Source organism: Salvelinus alpinus, chromosome 20 (assembly GCF_045679555.1).
Source record: "Salvelinus alpinus chromosome 20, SLU_Salpinus.1, whole genome shotgun sequence".
In the NCBI taxonomy this organism is placed as follows: domain Eukaryota; kingdom Metazoa; phylum Chordata; class Actinopteri; order Salmoniformes; family Salmonidae; genus Salvelinus; species Salvelinus alpinus.
In genome coordinates this window covers 51,028,905-51,048,903 of record NC_092105.1, presented here as the reverse complement: position 1 = coordinate 51,048,903, position 19,999 = coordinate 51,028,905, and the positions used below count along the sequence as shown (strand labels likewise).

Below are 19,999 nucleotides of genomic sequence, written 5' to 3'. Positions count from 1 at the left end.
TATATGGACTTTATATATGGACTTTATCAAACAAAACAAACATTTATTGTGGAACTGGGATTCCTGGGAGTGCATTCTGATGAAGATCATCAAAGGTAAGTGAATATTTATAATGCTATTTCTGACTTCTTTTGACTCCACAACATGGCGGGTATCTGTATGGCTTGTTTTGGTCTCTGAGCACTGTACTCAGATTATTGCATGGTGTGCTTTTTACGTAAAGCTTTTTTGAAATCTGACACAGCGGTTGCATTAAGGAGAAGTATATCTATAATTCCATGCATAAAACTTGTATCCTTTATCAATGTTTATTTTGAGTATTTCTGTAAATTGATGTGGCTCTCTGCAAAATCACCATATGTTTTGGAAGCAAAACATTACTGAATATAACGCGCCAATGTAAACTGAGAGTTTTGGATATAAATTTGAACTTTATCGAACAAAACATACATGTATTGTGTAACATGAAGTCCTATGAGTGTCATCTGATGATCATCAAAGGTTAGTGATTAATTTTACCTTTATTTCTGCTTTTTGTCTGGAAAAATGTCTGTGTTTTTCTGTGACTTTGCGCTGACCTAACATAATTGCATGGTATGCTTTCGTCGTAAAGCCTTTTTGAAAATCGGACACTGTGGTGGGATTAACAACAAGTTTAACTTTAAAATGCTGTATAATACTTGTATGTTTGAGGAATTTTTATTATGAGATTTCTGTTTGAATTTGGCGCCCTGCACTTTCACTGGCTGTTGTCATATCGATCCCGTTAACGGGATTTCAGTCGTAAGAAGTTAATTGAATGCTCCCTAACACAACTGCTTTGAGTTAACAAATTCAAAGGGGATACCTAGTCAGTTGCACTTCGGAACACATTCAACTAGGGATGCGCGATACATCGGTGAACACATCGGAATCGGACGATATTAGCTAAAAAGGCCAACATCGGTATTGGCCGATGTGTAGTTTAAACACCGATGTGCAAAACCGATGTCAAAGCTGATGTGCATACATATATAACATAGGTACATAACGTTATGACCCCACGTAACATTTTGCGCTACACATGTTACACATGATTCCTAACCTAGCCCACAATGTCTGCTGTGTGGATCGAACAGTCAACAAGTTGAGCAGTCATTTGAAAGAGTAAGAACATTTCAGCAAGACAACTTAAAGGTGAAATCCATTAAAGCCAAGATAATGGAATTCATTGCCCTTGACAATCAACCATGCTCTGTCGTGGGTGATGTTGGTTTTCGCCGACAGGTTGAGCACCGGTACACACTACCAAGTGCGATATTTTCAGATGTTGCCCTACCGGAGTTACACAGTAATAGTGTCACTGCTATAAGCTTCACAACATGCATACATACTATGGAACACTGTTTGGGTCTTTGCGTGTCAAAAAAGATACAGTAGCACTGTCAAAGCTGTACAAAAAAGTCTGCAAACAAGAAAACACAGGCCACGAACGATGTGTTTACAATACCGTGTTGGTAATAAAGCATAATATGTTTGACCGCAACTTCTGGGGTAGCTAGCTTTAGCTTGGTACCTAGCTAGCCCCAACACAACCAGCCTGAAAACAATGACTAGTAGAAAATGCAGTCATTTTCATTATTCTTAGAAATGATTTAGGAATCCTTGTGAGTAAGTATTAGCTAGGTTGCCACTTGTTGTTCGCCTATTGAAATTGAACTTCAGTTAATGAAAATAAATACCTAGCCAGCTACTTAACCCCGTTTCAAAAAGCTAACGTTATAAGCAGCCAGCTAGCTTCATCTGGCTACTGAGGCTCGACCGGACCGGGTTGTGTGTTGTGAAGCTAGCCACAATAAGGATTAGGCACAATAGTGGAATTGGTGGAATTAGTGGAATTATGTCATACTTTTATTTTGAAGGCTAAACGCAAAGTCCACTATTGTGGCTAATCCTTATTGTGGCTAGCTTCACATAGATGGGTCTGACCACCATTAATCAACTAAGAACTGTCTTATAAATTAGGGTTATTTTAGATAGACTGCTAGCTAATTATAGCTACTGAAACAGATGTCGTTTTGCTATGTTTTTGGGGAAGAACATTGTTTGCATCCATGAGCTAGCTAGCTTTTTTTTTAATGACCAGCACTGTCAGTGCGCGAGACAACTTTACCAGCATCATAGCATACGTATCGATGAATCGTTGTGACATATGAAATACGAGTGATTCTGTAATAACTACGTAAAAACATTATGAACGCGTTAAATTATTATGCGACGTGCAGTCATATTCAGGTCCTGTTTAGTCAAATAGTGTTATTTGACACGTCAAATAGTGTTATTGACGTGTATCTTTTTTGACATGCAAAGACCCAAACGGCGTTCCATAGAAATCGTGGTTGAGAATGAAACGACTGAACAAATGAACAACGAAAAAGCACAGCAAGTGAAAGAACTAGGTTTTTATGATGTTTTACTGGTAATGGGGACATACGTATGTCAACAAAATGCCAACAAAATAACTTTGGTCAGTGTGGTGTGGATTCGAACCAGAGCCTGTAGTGACACCTCTTGCACTGAGATGCAGTGCCATAGTTGTAGTTCCCGAGGGGCGCGGCGGTCTAAGAACACCTTCCAAAAATGTACCTACTACCATACCCCGTTCAAAAGGTACTTCATCTGTTGTCTTGCCCATTCACCCTCTGAATGGCGCACACACACAATCCATGTATCAATTTTCTCAAGGCTTACATTTTTTTTTAAATCATTCTTTAACCTGTCTCCTCCCCTTCATCTACACTGAATGAAGTGGATTTAACAAGTGACATCAATAAGGGATCATAGGTTTCACCTGGTCAGTCTATGTCATGGAAAGAGCAGGTGTTTTTAATGTTTTCTACACTCACTGTAGATTCCTGTCCAGGGCACAATAGAAGTGTTATTTTCCATCAGTGCAGTTAATCATCAATACATGCCTGATGTAATGATTGGTTTGGTCCTGGGGTGTTTGTTTGACTGTAATTAACCCAGTATTGACCCTATCCATTCCTCTCCCCAGGGCGGCTGCTTCAACTCCATCCCTCAATGGTTCCCCTCCCGGCCCCCCGCTGCCACCCCCATCTAAAATGAACCCCAAGCTGCCAGGCTACACCTCTCCATTCAACCCTGGAACCCCAGCCCAGTTCCACTAAGCGATGGCAGGGGCACAGGGCATGGAAGGCTTTGTGACGCCCAGGAGGGCTTTCCTTGGGGGTGTGGGCATGACGCAGAGGCCTGACATGGCAAGAGCGCATGAAATGGCCAACCAGCTCCGGCTGCCACCCAACCAGCTCAGGCTACAGCTGCAACAGAGGCTGCATGGCCCACAGCAGGTAAGAGATGGGCTAGGCAGAGTGGGAACATCAGTCATGGGAAATCTTGGTTGTGGATGATCAGAGTTGGGGGTTTTTTTAACCCTGCCCCAACACACCAGATTAAACCAGTTTAAACGAGGTATGTGCACTCTGACCAATCAGTCATAGTGAATGAATCAGTTAAGTGCCAGGGGGAAATTAAGGAAACCAGCAGACGTTGTGTCTCTCGAGTACCAGTTACCTACCACTTCCCTGTTCCCCACCTTTCTAATGTGGGCGTAGTTCATTCCCTCTCTCCTCTCCTAACCACCAGTCTTAACCATTATAGCTAGTTATACTGAATTATTAAAATTCAGTCCCCTACTCTCTTCTCCATCCATCCCTCTACCTCTGAATTTAGTGCCATCCAGTCTATTTCAAATGTAATTGTTATTTTGGGACACTGCAATTTGCACGTTGCGAAGGCTGTTTTCACAGATAAAAAGTATAAATGTTTCCCATCCTCTCTGTCTCTGCAGCCTCCTCTAAACTCCCAGGTGAAAGACAGTCATCATGCATACAATGTATACAGGAGGATACATTAATCCACTGTACGGACAGACAAGTATGGTGCTAAACTGTTTTCAGCAGCAGCGGGAGCTCTGCAGCTTCTAGCATCGCGAGAGGAGACTCCTGCAGCAGAACGGCATGTTGATGAGGCAAGGCACGGGGGCCACTATGCCCTGCCTCATAGGGATCACTAGGGGACAAAAAGGACCCCAGCCGCAACAGCAACAACATAGATTTGGCTACCTGCCAAGCTACAGTCCCATGCCAGGGAACCCACCCAGCTCCCCAGCCACTTCAACCCCATGGGAGGACCATTGGACCTCAACCTGTCGGGCCGGGGACCCATGGGAAGCCATAATGTCGGGTGAACTCGACGGTCACTCCAGGTGAGTGACCAGGCTACCTGGTTATATGCACCATCATCTCAATGCTAGGTCATTCTGTATTTATTAAAATCACACAATGTGCTGTTAATATCAATATCTAAATAGCATATCATGTGCTGGTTTTGTCAACAAAATGTGATACACCGCAGTGTGCTGACAGGATCAATAGAAGATAGAATACAGGTCTAGACTAGGGTTGCAAAATAACTTCCTCAAAATTCCCATATTTTCCCCAAATCCTGGTTGTAAGATTCCTGGAATTACAACAGAATAAATAGAAGAGAATGAAGATAATGACTCCTCAACCTAAGAGGCCCTGGAGCAGCTGTGAGAAATGTGATAAGTGTGGCATCATTTTGGAAAACTTAAGGCGCTAAAGGTTCCCGGCAAAACAGATGGTCTGTTATCCTTTCAGCTGCTGCTCAGTGCTCAATATTTTCGAACCATCTTAGTTCTTTGTCTGTGTTGTGACAGTAGGCTATTGCAAACGACACAAAAAGGCAGTAATGATGTTATTTTTTCATGATGGAAGTGATGCAGCTATTCTTGTTGTGGTAGTTTGTAGGGGTGGCTGATCTCATCATACTCGTAGTCATAAATGTATCCGTTTTATCACACTTGATATTCAATTCATGGCATGGCACTGAGTGTACAAAAAATTAAGAATACCTGCTCTTTCCATGACATTGACTGGCCAGGTGAACGCTATGATCCCTTAATATCACTTCTTAAATCCACTTCAAATCAGTGTAGATGAAGGAGAGGAGACAGGTTAAAGGAGTATTTTCAAGTCTTTGTGTATGTGAGTTTACTTTGGCGCGTTACATTCACTAGTTCCAAAAACATCGAGGAATTTTGCATAGCCACATCATTTCAACAGAAATACTCATCATAAATGTAGATGATAATACAAGTTATACACATGGAATTATAGATATACCTCTCCTTAATGCAACCGCTGTGTCAGATTTCAAAAATACTTTACGGAAAAAGCAAACCATGCAATAATCTGAGACGGAGCTCAGAACAATAGCCAAATTAGCCGCCATGGAGTCAACAGAAACCAGAAAATACATGATAAATATTCCCTTACCTTTGATGATCTTCATCAGAATGCACTCCCAGGAATCCCAGGTCCACAATAAATGCTTGATTTGTTCGATAATGTCTGTTAATTATCTCCAATTAGCTACTTTGGTTAGCGCGTTTGGTAAACAATTCAAAATCACAAAGCGCGTTCACTAAAACCTGACGAAATGTCCAAAAGTTCCGTAACAGTCAGTAGAAACATGTCAAACGATGTATTGAATCAATCTTTAGAATGTTGTTAAAATAAATCTTGAATAACATTCCAACCGGAGAATTACATTGACTTCAGATGAGCGATGGAACGGAGCTGCCTCTCACGTGAACGCGCGTGGTCAAAGAATGTTCACCTCATGGCAGTGGTGACTCATTCCTGTCTCCTTCGGCCCCCCTTCACATTAGTCATCAGACAAAGTTCTACAGACTGTTGACATCTAGTGGAAGCCGTAGGAAGTGAATACTCATTCAAATTTCGCTGTGATTTCAATGGGATCTTGGTTGAAACTCGACCAGCCTCAGATTTTCCACTTCCTGTTTGGATTTTTTCTCAGGTTTTTGTCGGCCATATGAGTTCTGTTATACTCAGACATAATTCAAACAGTTTTAGTAACTGGGACTGAGGAGCAGGCCGTTTACTCTGGGCACCTTTCATCCAAGCTACCCAATACTGCCCCTGCAGCCATAAGAAGTTAAAGGAGCAGTGCACTTTCAGAACCAAATCTGTATTTCAGATATAAATGTTAAAGAAATGTCCAGACACTGAATTTTACAATTTCACCTCATCATGCTCATTTTGCAGTATGGGGGTTTGAATAAAACATGAACAAAAACTCTAAACTTTTCCTGCATGTTGTTTTGAGTGAGGTCAATATTAGCAGAACATTCCTTTAATGTTTTCAACTCGTCAGACAGAAACAGCCTAGTAGGTTGCGGACACTCAAATAAGGAGATGTGATGCAGAAACTACCTAGCAACCACAGGCCCTCAGTAGAATGGTGCTCTGCATGTCTATTTTTTCATTCAAGTTTTGAAGTGAAATTGTCCTCATTCGAAGGTCCTGTGTCAAGGTCCTCACTATTACAGGATGACAGTGTGTGTGTGTGTGTGTGTGTGTGTGTGTGTGTGTGTGTGTGTGTGTGTGTGTGTGTGTGTGTGTGTGTGTGTGTGTGTGTGTGTGTGTGTGTGTGTGGCGAGGAAGAACAGAACAAGCAGAGCCCTTGTGTTGCTGGTCACACTCCAAAACTAGGAGTAGCAGATTATAATTACCATTTGCTTATTCACCCACACACAAACTACCATTAACATTTTTATGCTGCAGTCACGTGCATCTCAGTTTGTACAATTCTCACGTTCTTACCTTTCCTGAGGCTGTTTTCATCAGAGCAAATTCCCTGCCTGCTCCCAGCAATGCTGCCTCCTCGTCAAACCCCGTACCTGGAAAACACAGACACACACATTTTGATGTATGGACTTCTGCAGAGAAACACATATGCACAAATTCACTATTAAACAAAGACATTATTGAAACACACAGAGACAGATACACAAACAGACACACATATGGAGACCGGCTCATTGCAATCGCTGGAATGGAATGAATAGAAAGGTAACAAACATGGTTTGCTTTCATTCCATTCCAACCCTTACAATGAGTTTGTCCTCGGTCACTAAATCAACAGTCTCCAGTCTATTAAGCGGTCTCTTAAACCCACACATATGATGACGCCTCATATGCCAATATCTGACAGAGCGAGATGGTGTAGCATAAAGTTTCCCCTAGACGCTGATCTTGGGTCAGTTTTCCATTTTCCCCACTAATGGTTAAGGTTCGGATTGGGGGAGGGGAAGCGGATCCTAGCTCTGTACCAAGGGGAAATTTCACTGCGGAGCACAGTCAGTAGGACTCACTGATGATGTGTAGGTCTTTCTCCAGGTCGAACAGAGAGATGCCGCAGGCATGGAGACACTTCCTGGCCAGTTTCAACTGGAGCTCCTGCTGCAGTGCCGGGTCCGTACTGGTCGCGTATATCCTCACCACAAACCCGTCCTGAGGGAAACATGGCAATGGCTTATTTAGTTCCACATTGAAATATAGCAAGTATGAAGGACACATAGTTGAGGTCATACAGAAGCTTGCACTCATGAGCAAGGTAGCAGAATGTCTAACTTCTTCTCAAAATGTCCAGGTTTTCCAGAAATCCTAGTTGGAAGATTCCAGGAATCAGGAGAGAATAAGGAGGAAATCCAGAATCCGTTCAACCATAATTTCTGAATTACCTGGAAGCTTTAAGAAACATTCACGGAATTTTGCAAACCTAGTCCTGAGTAACACACTTGGATGGAAAATTACTGAGGATAATAGAAGACGATATTGCCACTCCTATTTGCCATATTTTCAATTCAAGCCGACTAGAAAGTGTACCCGCCCAGGCTTGGCGGGAATCTAAAGTCATTCCGCTACCTAAGAATAGCCGACCAATCAGCCTGTTACGAACCCTTAGTAAACTTCTGGAAATAATTGTGTTTGACCAGATACAATGCTATTTTACAGTAAACAAACTGACAAACTTTCAGAACACTTACAGGAAAGGACGTTCAACAAGCACAGCACTTACACAAATGGCTGATTGGCTGAGAGAAATTGATAATAAAGATTGTGGGGGCTGTTTTGTTAGACTTCAGTGCGGCTTTTGACGTTATCGATCATAGTCTGCTGCTGGAAAAACCTGTGTGTTGTGGATTTACACTCCCTGCTATATTGGGGATAAGGAGTTACCTGTCAAACAGAACACAGAGGGTGTTCTTTAATGGAAGCCTCTCCAACATAATCCAGGTAGAATCTGGAATTCCCCAGGGCAGCTATCTAGGCCCCTTACTTTTTTCAATCTTTACTAATGACAGGCTTTGAGTAAAGCCAGTGTGTCTATGTATTCAGATGACTTAACACTATACATGTCAGCTACTGCAGCAACTGAAATGACTGCAACACTTAACAAAATACCTGCAGTTACTTTCAGAGTGGGTGGCAAGGAATAATTTAATCCTAAATATTTCTAAATCTAAAAGCACTGTATTTGGGACAAATCATTCACTAAACCCTAAACCTCAACTAAAACTTGTAATGAATAAATGTGGAAATTGAACAAGTTGTGGGGACTAAACTGCTTGGAGTAACCCTGGATTGTAAACTGTCATGGTCAAAACATATTGATACAACAGTAGCTAAGATGTCCATAATAAAGCAATGCTCTAACTTCTAAATAGCACTATCAACAAGGCAGGTCCTACAGGCCCTAGTTTTGTCGCACCAGGACTACTGTTCAGTCGTCACAAAAAGGGACTTTTCAACCAAATAAATGGATGTACACAGAGAGCTAATATGTATAATATGCATGTCAAGCTCTCCTGGCTGAAAGTGGAGGGATTGACTTCATCACTACTTGTATTCATGAGAGGTATTCCACATCAAGTAACAGATGCAAGCAGTACAATTACATTTTTTTTAAAACATAGAAATACACAGTGGGACTGAAGCAGCACACATGCTGCCTAGGCAGCAGCTAATGGGGATCCACAATAAATACAAACACACATTTGCAAAGTCAGGCTTCCCTGACATGCAAAGCCCTTTGGATATAATGCTAGAAAATACTGTTTTCAGCACTGTGTGTGTATGGAGAAACACCCCTAGCTAGCTACAGCATCAGACCAGAGCACGCACGCTCTCATAATGTCCACTGTTGGCAATGTAAGAAATTCGAATAAAGTAATTGTCCGGTGAAAATCAAATTTTTTAAAGTTGATATTCTGTTAACTTCTCTTGGGTAGGGGGCAGCATTCGGAATTTTGGATGAAAAGCATGCCCAAATTAAACTGCCAGCTACTCATCCCCAGAACATAAGATATGCATATTATAGATTCTATAGATTTGGATAGAAAACACTCGGGAGTTTCTAAAACTGTTTGAATCATGTCTGTGAGTATAACAGAACTTATTTAGCAGGCTAAACCCCGAGGACAAACCATTCAGATTTATTTTTTTGGAGGTCACTCTTTTCAATGAGGTTTCATTGGGAAACCAGATTTCTAAGGGACCTGCTTGCAGTTCCTACCGATTCCACTGGATGTCAACAGTCTTGAGAATTTGGTTGAGGTTATTCCTTTGTGTAATGAAGAAGTACGGCCATCTTGAACGAGAGTCACTCGACGTGTCAGGTTTGTTAGAAGCGCGAGACCAGAAAGCTAGCTACAGTTGGTTTTAATCCTGTATTGAACACAGATCATCCCGTCTTCAATTTTATCGATTATTAACGTAAAAAAATACCTAAAGTTGTATTACAAAAGTAGATTGAAATATTTGGGCAAAGTTTACAGGTAACTTTTGAGATATTTTGTTGTCACGTTTGAGCAAGTTGGAACCGGTGTTTTTCTGGATCAAACGCGCCAAATAAATGGACATTTTGGATATATATCGACGGAATTAATCAAACAAAAGGACCATTTGTGATGTTTATTGGACATATTGGAGTGCCAACAACATAAGCTCGTCAAAGGTAAGGCATGAATTATATTTTTATTTCTGCGTTTTGTGTCGCGCCTGCAGGGTTGAAATATGCTTATCTCTCTTTGTTTACAATGGTGCTATCATCAGATAATAGCATCGTTTGCTTTCGCCGAAAAACCTATTTGAATTCTGACATGTTGGCTGGATTCACAACCAGTGTAGCTTTAATTAAGGCTTACGTTTGCACCACACTGCAAGTTGAGTGCAACGCATTCTATTTCTATGATCTTTCTCCCACTCTCTGCTTTGATAGATGTGAGCCTGCAACTCTCCCCAGCTTTGCATTTCATTTATTTACAATTATTGAATATGCCCATTACTTTGATTTTTCTCCGTACTGTTATTAGACACACTATATATACAAAAGTATGTGGACATGGCACTGTCATACGATGCCACCTTGCCAATAAATCAGTTCATCAAAGTTCCGCCCAGCTAGAGCTGCCCCTGTCAACTGTAAGTGCTGTTATTATGAAGTAGAAATGTCTAGGAGCAACAACTAAGTTGCAAAGCGGTAGGCCACACAAGCTCACAGAACGTGACCGTCGAGTGCTGAAGCACGTAGCACGTAAAAAATAATCTGTCCTCAGACGCAACACTCACTACCAAGTTCCAAACTGCCTCTGGAAGCAACGTCTCCACAAGAACTGTTCATCGGGAGCTTCATGAAATGGGTTTTCATGGCCGATCAGCCGCGCACACAAGCCTAAGATCACCGTGCGCAATGCCAAGCATTGGCTGGAGTGGTGTAAAACTCTACACTATTAAAGAGCAGTGGAAACGCATTTTCTGTCGTGAGCCATGATAAGACAGAAGCTGGACTGGGGCCATGGTGGTGTGAAGCTGTACTGTGGGACGACACAGTTCTCCACTGTGCTTTGATTCCTGCTGAGCTGAGCACATACTCTTCTCCCCCTCCTGCTTTTTCCCTTCCTCCCATCCCATCTCTGTAACCAATCCACTGCCTAGCCCATCCTTCTCCTCTCCCCACCTCCCCTCTCTCGCTCACTTCCCTCTGATTGCCCTTGCCCCCCCCTCCCCCCTTTTCTGCCTATCCCCCTCCTGCTCTCGCTCTCCTCTGCGGAAAGTAGATTGCTCTTTGCCAGCACTGCTGATGAGAGGAGCATCTCTCCTTCATTTCTCTAATCACACTATCAACCCCACCCTCTTATCCAGGGAATGATCAGATACCCATGCGTAAGGCTTCACAGTTTAAATAAATATCACATCCTCCCCCGCCACTGTATCTCTGCTTACTACTCATGCAACTATAGGCCTGCATCTGCCTGGGAGGATTAACCTCGGAGAGTACGGTCACATGCTGGTTTACTAGCTCTTTCTCCTTCTACACACACACAAAAAAATACAAAACACACCCCTCTCTGTGACCCAACTGTAAGGGGCTCAGATGAAGCAGGGGCCAGAGTGACACTTGAGTGAGGCTGGCTGCCTGGGACAGAGGTGGCTAGCATACATCACCAAACAACTCAAGAGAAATGGCTCCCATTAATTCTTTAAGCGGAGGATTTGTGATTTATAGAGTAGGTGTTCGACAGAAAGTGAGTGACAGAGTGAGGAAGAGCAAAAGGGAAAATATTCTGCCCTGTGAATAGGGACCAAGTACTTGTCTGCCATTGAAATCCTTGGGCGGACCACCTAATTGTTATATTACCATGACTCCTGAATGACAAATAGTCTTGTACATTGCATTCGGAAAGTATTTTCAACCATTTTACTTTTTCCACATTGTTACGTTACAGCCTTATTCTAAAATGGATTAAATTGTTATTTTCCCCCTCAATCTACACAAAATACCCCATGACAAAGCAACAATAGGTTTTAGAAATGTTGGCAAATTTATTAATAAAAATAACATAATGTCGACTTCTGAAAAGCTTCCCAGTAAAGCATGAAAAACAAATCAAGCAACCCAGAAAGTGCTACAATTGCCCAATAAATGTATTGTAACAGATGACAATCATATTCTGACCATCTCTGAAACTCACTTAGATAATAGCTTTGATGATACAGTGGTAGCAATACACGGTTATAACATCTACCGAAAAGACAGAAATGCCAACGGGGGCAATGTTGCGGGCCATATTCATAAACACATTCCTGTAAATCTCACGTCAAATACTGTTGAAGTAATATGGATACAGTTTCATCTGCCTCACCTGAAGCTCATTTTTGTGGGAAGCTGCTATAGACCACCAAGTGCTAACAGTCAGTATCTGGATAACATGTGTGAAATGCTTGATAATGTATGCAATATCAACAGAGAAGTATATTTTCTGGGTGATTTAAATATTGACTGGCTTTCATCAAGCTACCCACTCAAGAAAAAGCTGCAAAACTGTAACCAGTGCCAGCAACCTGGTTCAGGTTGTCAGTCAATCAGTCGGGGTGGTACAAAGCTGTCGTTCTGCACCTGAACAAGGCTTTCGGTTACCCACTGTTCCTAGGCCGTCATTGAAAATAAGAATTTGTTCTTAACTGACTTGCCTAGTTCAATAAAGGTAAAATAAAAAATCTACCAGGGTAGTTAAACATCACAGGAATGAAATCATCAACATGTATTGATCACATCTTTACTAATGCTACAAAAATATTCTTGAAAGCAGTATCCAGATCCATATGGCTACTATATTGTGATCACTATCTAGGAAAACCAAAGATCCAAAGGCTGGGCACAGTGTATAAGAAGTAATACAATAAGTTTTGTAGTGATCATTATGTTGACAATGTAAAGAATATTTGCTGGTCTGTGGTGTGTAATGAGGAGCAACCAGACGCTGCACTTAACACATTTATAAAATTGCTTATTCCAGTTACGAATAAGCATGCCCTCATTAAGAAAATGGCTGTAAAAACTTAAATCCCCTTGAATTGATGAGGAATTGAAAAATGGTATAGTTGAGAGGGATGGAGGCAAAAGGTATGGCAAATACAGTTGAAGTCGAAAATGTACATACACATTAGCCAAATACATTAAAATTCAGTTTAACAATTCCTGACATTTAAAAATTCCCTGTCTTAGGTCAGTTAAGATCACCACTATTTTGAGAATGTGACATGTCAGAATAGCAGAGAGAATTCTTTCAGCTTTTAATTCTTTCATCACATTCCCAGTGGGACAGAAGTTTACATACACTCAATTAGTATTTGGTAGCATTGCCTTTAAATTGTTTAACTTGGGTCAAACGTTTCGGGTAGCCTTCCACAAGCTTCCCACAATAAATTGGGTGAATTTTGGCCCATTCCTCCTGACAGAGCTGGTGTAAAACTGAGTCAGGTTTGTAGGCCTCCTTGCTCGCACACACTTTTTCAGTTCTGCCCACAAATTTTCTATAGGGTTTAGGTCAGGGCTTTGTGATGATCACTCCAATACCAGGACTTTGTTGTCCTTAAGCCATTTTGCCACAACTTTGGAAGTATGCTTGGGGTCATTGTCCATTTGGAAGACCCATTTGCGACCAAGCTTTAACTTCCTGACTGATGTCTTGAGATGTTGCGTCAATATATCCACATAATTTTCATACTCATGATGCCATCTATTTTGTGAAGAGCACCAGTCCCTCTTGCAGCAAAGCACCCCCACAACATGATGCTGCCACCCCCGTGCTTCACGGTTGGGATGGTGTTCTTCGGCTTGCAAGCATCCCCCTTTTTCCTCCAAACATAACGATGGTCATTATGACCAAACAGTTCTATTTTTGTTTCATCAGACCAGAGGACATTTCTCCAAAAAGTACGATCTTTGCTGTAGCAAACCGCAGTCTGGCTTTTTTTAATGGTGGTTTTGGAGGCTGCATGGTCCCATGGTGTTTACACTTCCGTACTATTGTTTGTACAGATGAACGTGGTACCTTCAGGCGTTTGGAAATTGCTCCCAAGGATGAACCAGACTTGTGGAGGTCTACAATAGTTTCTTAAGTCTTGGCTGATATCTTTTGATTTTCCCATGATGTCAAGCAAAGAGGCACTGAGTTTGAAGGTAGGCCTTGAAATACATCCACAGGTACACCTCCAATTGACTCAAATTATGTCAATTAGCCTATCAAAGCCATGACATCATTTTCTGGAATTGTCCACGCTGTTTAAAGGCACAGTCAACTTAGTGTATGTAAACCTCTGACCCACTGGAATGAAATAATCTGTCTGTAAACAATTGTTGGAAAAATGACTTGTGTCATGCACAAAGTAGATGCCCTAACAGACTTGCCAAAACTTTAATTTGCTATTTCTCAAACCAGACACTAATGTTTAATTTAGAATCCTCCAATCCTCTACATGTAATTATTGGCGGAGAGTCTAAAAGGCCAGCTGCCAGTTGAGGACTTGTGAGGCATGTGTTTTTCAAACTGTACACTCTAATGTACTTGTCCTCTTGCTCAGTTGTGCACCGGGGCCTCCCACTCCTCTTTCTATTCTGGTTAGAGCCAGTTTGCGCTGTTCTATGAAGGGAGCAGTACACAGCATTGTACGAGATCTTCAGTTTCTTGGTAATTTCTCGCATGGAAGAGCCTTCATTTCTCAGAACAAGAATAGACTGACGAGTTTCAGAAGAAAAGTATTTGTTTCTAGCCATTTTGAGCCTGTAATCGAACCCACAAATGCTGACGCTACAGATACTTAACTAGTCTAAAGATGGCCAGTTTTATTGCTTCTTTAATCAGACCAACCGTTTTCAGCTGTGCTAACATTGTATAAGGGTTTTCTAATGATCAATTAACCTATTAAAATGATAAACTTGGATTAGCTAACAAAACATGCCATTGGAACACAGGAGTGATGGTCGCTGATTATGGGCCTCTGTACACCTATGTAGATATTCATTAACTTCTTGAGGGCAGGGGGCAGCATTTTCACTTTCGGATAAATAGCATGCCAAGATTCAACTGCCTGCTACTCATCCCCAGAATATAAGATATGCATAATATTAGTAGATTTGGATAGAAAACACTCTGAAGTTTCTAAAACTTTTTGAATCATGTCTGTGAGAATAACAGAACTCATGTAGCAGGCAAAACCCTGAGGACAAACCATTCAGAATTTGTATTTTTTTATGTCACTGTCTTTTCAATGAGTTTTCTTAGAGACACCAGATTTCTAATGGACTTGCTTGCAGTTCCTACCGCTTCCACTGGATGTCACCACCAAAAATACCTAACGTTGTATTACAAAAGTAGTTTGAAATGTTTTGGTAAAGTTTACATGTAACTTTTGATATATTTTGTAGTGAAGTGGCGAAAGTTGGAAGCTGTGTTTTTCTGGATGAAACGGTCCAAATAAATTGACATTTTGGATATATATCGACGGAATTAAATCGAACAAAAGGACCATTTGTGATGTTTATGGGACATATTGGAGTGCCAACAAAAGATTTCGTCACAGGTAAGGCATGATTTATATTTTATTTCTGCGCCGTGCTTGCAGTGTTGAAATATGCTATTCCCTTTGTTTACTGTTGTACTATCATCAGATAATAGCATCTATTGCTTCGCCAAAAAGCCTTTTTGGTTGCATTGCGTCCCACCTGCCCCAGAGAGGTTAAAAATATATATTTTTAGAAAATCAGGCGTTTCCAGCTACAATAGTCATTTACAACATCAACAATGTCTACACTGTATTTCTGATCAATTTGATGTTATTTTAATGTACAAAAAATGAAATTTCTTTCATAAACAATGACATTTCTAAGTGACCCCAAGCTTTTGAACGGTAGTGTATATCTGACTAAATTATGAAAGACAAGCATTGTCCTTTTGCATTCCATAGAGTGAGTGTGGAAGAGGTGAAAAAATAATTGTCTATCAACAATGACAAGCCACCGGGGCCTGACAATAATAAATATATATAATAAATATAATAATAGCAGACGATATTGCCACTCCTATTTGCCATATCTTCAATTTAAGCCTATTAGAAAGTGTGTGCCCTCAGGCATGGAGGGAAGCAAGTCATTCCGCTACCAAAGAATAGTGAAGCCCCCTTTACTGGCTCAAATAGCCAACCAACCAGCCTGTTACCAACCCTTAGTAGACTTCTGGGAAAAATTGTGCTTGACCAGATACATTGTTATTTTACAGTAAAAATGACAGACTTTCATCACGCTAATAGGGAAGGACATTCAACAAGCACAGCACTTAACTTCTTAATAGGGGGCGCTATTTTCACTTTGGAAAACATCGTGCCCAAATTAAACTGCCTCGTACTCTGTTCTAGATCATACAATATCCATATTATTATTACTATTGGATAGAAAACACTCTGAAGTTTCTAAAACTGTTTGAATTATATCTGTGAGTAAAACAGAACTCATTTGGCAGCAAACTTCCAAACAGGAAGTGAAAATTCTGAAAAATGGGGCTCTGTGTCAGGGCCTGCCTATTCAACTGGCTTATATTTATGGATCTGTATGCCTTCCACTAGATGTCAACAGGCAGTAGAATGTTGAATGGGGTGTCTAGCTTGATGTGAGACCGAATGAGAGCTTTTGGAGTGACAGGTCCGCTCTTTTGTATCCCTGCGCACCAGGGAACCTCACATTGTCTTCTGAAATGCGTTAGGTATACACAACGAAATGCTACGGCTCTGATTTTATTGGATACATATGAGAAAAACATCATAAAGTAGGATTTTCAACCGAGTTTGACCAGTTTATTTGACGTTTATTGGGACTTTTGGAATTTTTCGTTCCATGCGCAAAGATTTCTTGGACATGTGCCCTCCACATGGCTAGCCAAAGTTGCTAATTTGACAGAAGAAATGGACATTCTAAAACAAAACAACGACTCCTTGCACAACATTCTGGTGGAAGATCATCAAAAGTAAGAGAATATTTATGATGTTATTTCGTATTTTTGTGGTTTGTGTTGGCTCCAACAAGGCGGAGAATTGTTGGGCGCTGTCTCACAATATTGCATGCTGTACGTTGAACTAAAGTTATTTTTAAAAATCTAACACAGCGGTTGCATTAAGAACCAGTGTATCTTTCATTTGCTGTACAACATGTATTTTTTAGTAAAGTTTATGATGAGTTCTTTGGTTAGATTACGTGACTGTCCAAAATTTCTCCGGACAATTTGGTGCATCATGGCTACGTATTCACAATGTAAAACCACGATTTGTACCTCTAAATATGCACATTTTCAAACAAAACATAAATGTATTGTATAACATGATGTTATTTATAAGACTGTCATCTGATGAAGTTGTTCAAAGGTTAGTGATTCATTTTATCTCTATTTGTGGGTTTTGTGAAAGCTATGTTGGCGGTGAATAAATGGCGTTGTGTGTTTGGCTATTGTGGTGAGCTAATATAAATATATATTGTGTTTTCGCTGTAAAACATTTTAAAAATCGGAAATGATGGCTGGATTCACAAGATGTTTATCTTTCATTTGCTGTATTGGACTTGTGATTTCATGAAATTATATTATATGATATCCCTGTCGCGTCAGGCTAGGCTATGCTAGTCAACTTTTTTGATGAGGAGGATCCCGGATCCGGGAGAGAGAAGCGGTAGAGGTTAAATGACTGATGATTGCCTCCCGAGTGGCGCAGTGGTCTAAGGTACTGCATTCGCAGTGCTAGCTGTGCCACTAGAGATTCTGGTTCGAGTCCAGGCTCCAGCCGGCTGCGACCAGGAGACCCATGGGGCGGCGCACAATTGGCCCAGCGTCATCCGGGTTAGGGGAGGATTTGGCCGGCAGGGATGTTCTTGTCCATTCGCGCACTAGCGACTCCTGTGGCGGGCCCGGGCACAATGCACGCTGACACGGTCGCCAGGTGTACGGTGTTTCCTACGACACATTGGTGCGGCTGGCTTCCGGGTTAAGTGGGCTTTGTGTCAAGAAGAAGTGTGGCTTGGCTGGGTTGTGTTTTGGAGGACACACGGCTCTTGACCTTCGCTTCTTCCGAGTCCGTACAGGAGTTGCAGCGATGGAACAACACTGTAACTACCAATTGTATATCACCATCTTTTTTTTATGACTGATGAATTGGGGGCTGTTTTGTTAGACCTCAGTGTGGCTTTTGACATTATTGATCATAATCAGTGCTGGAAAAACATTGATGGGTTCTGAGTTCTGACTCCTAAATTTATATTGTTAATTGTTATAAATTACATGTTTGCAGGCACTGAAAAGGGTGGAGAAAGTTTGTTAAGTATTAAGGAAGGGGGCCGAGATAAGGTCAGGTCACAATAAGGGAGAAGGAACAGTTTATTCCCTGCATATCACTTAACTTCCTGCCAAGCAATGAAGACGTAATGTTTAGAGAAAAGGAGTAGATTGGTGTATATATACACCCGCTGGAAATATGTGTCTGTTCAGCTGTTCGAACCTTTGGGCGAATAAACTTGGATTGAGCTTTCATAGTTGTCCGTCAGTTTTTTACTTTGTTATTTAGAACCTATAACAGTTGGCATTGTCGACAGGTTTCACCATGATTTATAGTCGAACCAGAGTCCAGATCAGTGGAGCAGGATCCGGCACAACAAACAAGGTAGGTACAGTTCCTATACCTGTTACCACTCATTTTGACATCTTCGGGGGGTGAAAATCGTAGGCTGAAAAATAATACGGACCTAAAAAGTCTGAGCTTATTCAGTAGTCCCATTGTATTATGACCGGTCGTAGATTGATGGAATAGTTTAAGTCCCGGAAGGTAAGCCCGAGCAGGTTGGTACCTGTAGAGGTTAAGTCCTAGGGGGTAAATCCCGGGTGAGGTTGTTTCCCTACTAAACCTGTAACGGGGGTGAAAGCCCAGTCGCAGTGGCCGTGAGGCCGTAGGGTAGGTGTGTGGGTATAAATATTTGAACAAGAGTCGTCTGTAGTAACGGTAGCAATAAGAGAGAGGTTGGTCCAAGCCCAATTGGAACAGATTAGGTGAATGGATAGACAAGTGTTATTCAGCACCAATTGTGTACAGTGGAGTGACCAAATTGAATAGCCTAAGCTGTTACTACGTAACGCCGTTGGGGAGTGACACCGAGTCAATAATAACTGAGATGGCTTCTAGTGGCCAGGATACTCCCGGGGAGGGAGGAGTAGAAAGAGAAAATGTTACAACTGCCTTAGAGGCACAAAAAAATGCATATGATCAGCACCAAGAACCAAATAAATGGAGGGGAAAATTAGCCAAAATCGACAAAGTTGGTACACATTTTCCGGTAAATGGAAGTTTTAAAACCAGCCAAGAGTGTATGGATGCAATCGTAGTGTGGAACACTGAAATCAGAGAACGGTCCAGACCACAATACGCAGGAAGCCTAACCACGGCATTTTATCAGCAGCGGATAAAACTGGAAAAAGAGAAAGAGACCTGCGAGGTAAAAATGGGGCAGGCAGTAGACAAGAGTGAGGCGACGAATAAGAAACTAGGCATATCCGAAGGGCATGCGCAGAGATTAGATGAACAGAAACAAGAATTGGCTAATGCGCAAGAAAAGAGTCAACACCTAAATCAGGAAATAGAGAAAGCCCTTGAGGATAGGCAAAACCAAATTAAACTCGGGAGTTACGCTTCAACAGTATCAGAATACGTGAGTATATGCAATTGCCACACCGCCGTTCGCACCATGCTATAAGGTAAAATAGGTTACAACATGGTGGGCCACCATTATACCACTCTCTTATTAAAGAGGAAAAAGAGCTATGTGGGTTGCGAAAGGCAGAGTACAGGCACATTACGAGTCCGGACATAGTAGTCCCGGACTGGATAGTGGATCAGCATGATCCAGGTAATCATTGAGAGGTGCAACCAGTACGAAAACACGCGACCCCGGTAACATATTATCCGGGACAAAAAGTACCAGGGGAGTACAACCCTATTCCAGATGACGCATCACCATCACCCTCTAAGCGTGAGCGAAATGCATAGTATTATGAAAGACGCACCGAATCCAGTGAGGGAGGGACAGGAATTCATCAGTTTCTTGAGGAGATGGGGTATCATTTTTGGGGTTTCATGCTGGTGACTAGGATCATATTGTACGCTCGCTTTTGCCCAGGGCTATGTTGTCAACACTCGCACATAGATATCGAACGTCGGCTTGGTCCTCGGGACGCAAAGCA

The 19,999-nt window shown here is 41.6% G+C and overlaps 1 protein-coding gene across 26 annotated transcripts in view; it reads right to left on the bottom strand.

Moving 5' to 3' along the window:
- Nucleotides 1–19,999, bottom strand: part of LOC139547192 (E3 ubiquitin-protein ligase MYCBP2) — a 313,317-nt gene that overhangs the window by 231,444 nt on the left and 61,874 nt on the right. For all 26 annotated transcript variants that reach the window (XM_071356258.1, XM_071356266.1, XM_071356259.1 and 23 more), the window contains exons 10-11: nucleotides 7,262–7,400; nucleotides 6,711–6,787 (exon numbers count right to left, since the gene is read on the bottom strand). In XM_071356258.1, the coding sequence (XP_071212359.1) occupies nucleotides 6,711–6,787; nucleotides 7,262–7,400 (216 nt within the window). The remainder of the gene's footprint in view (nucleotides 1–6,710; nucleotides 6,788–7,261; nucleotides 7,401–19,999) is intronic.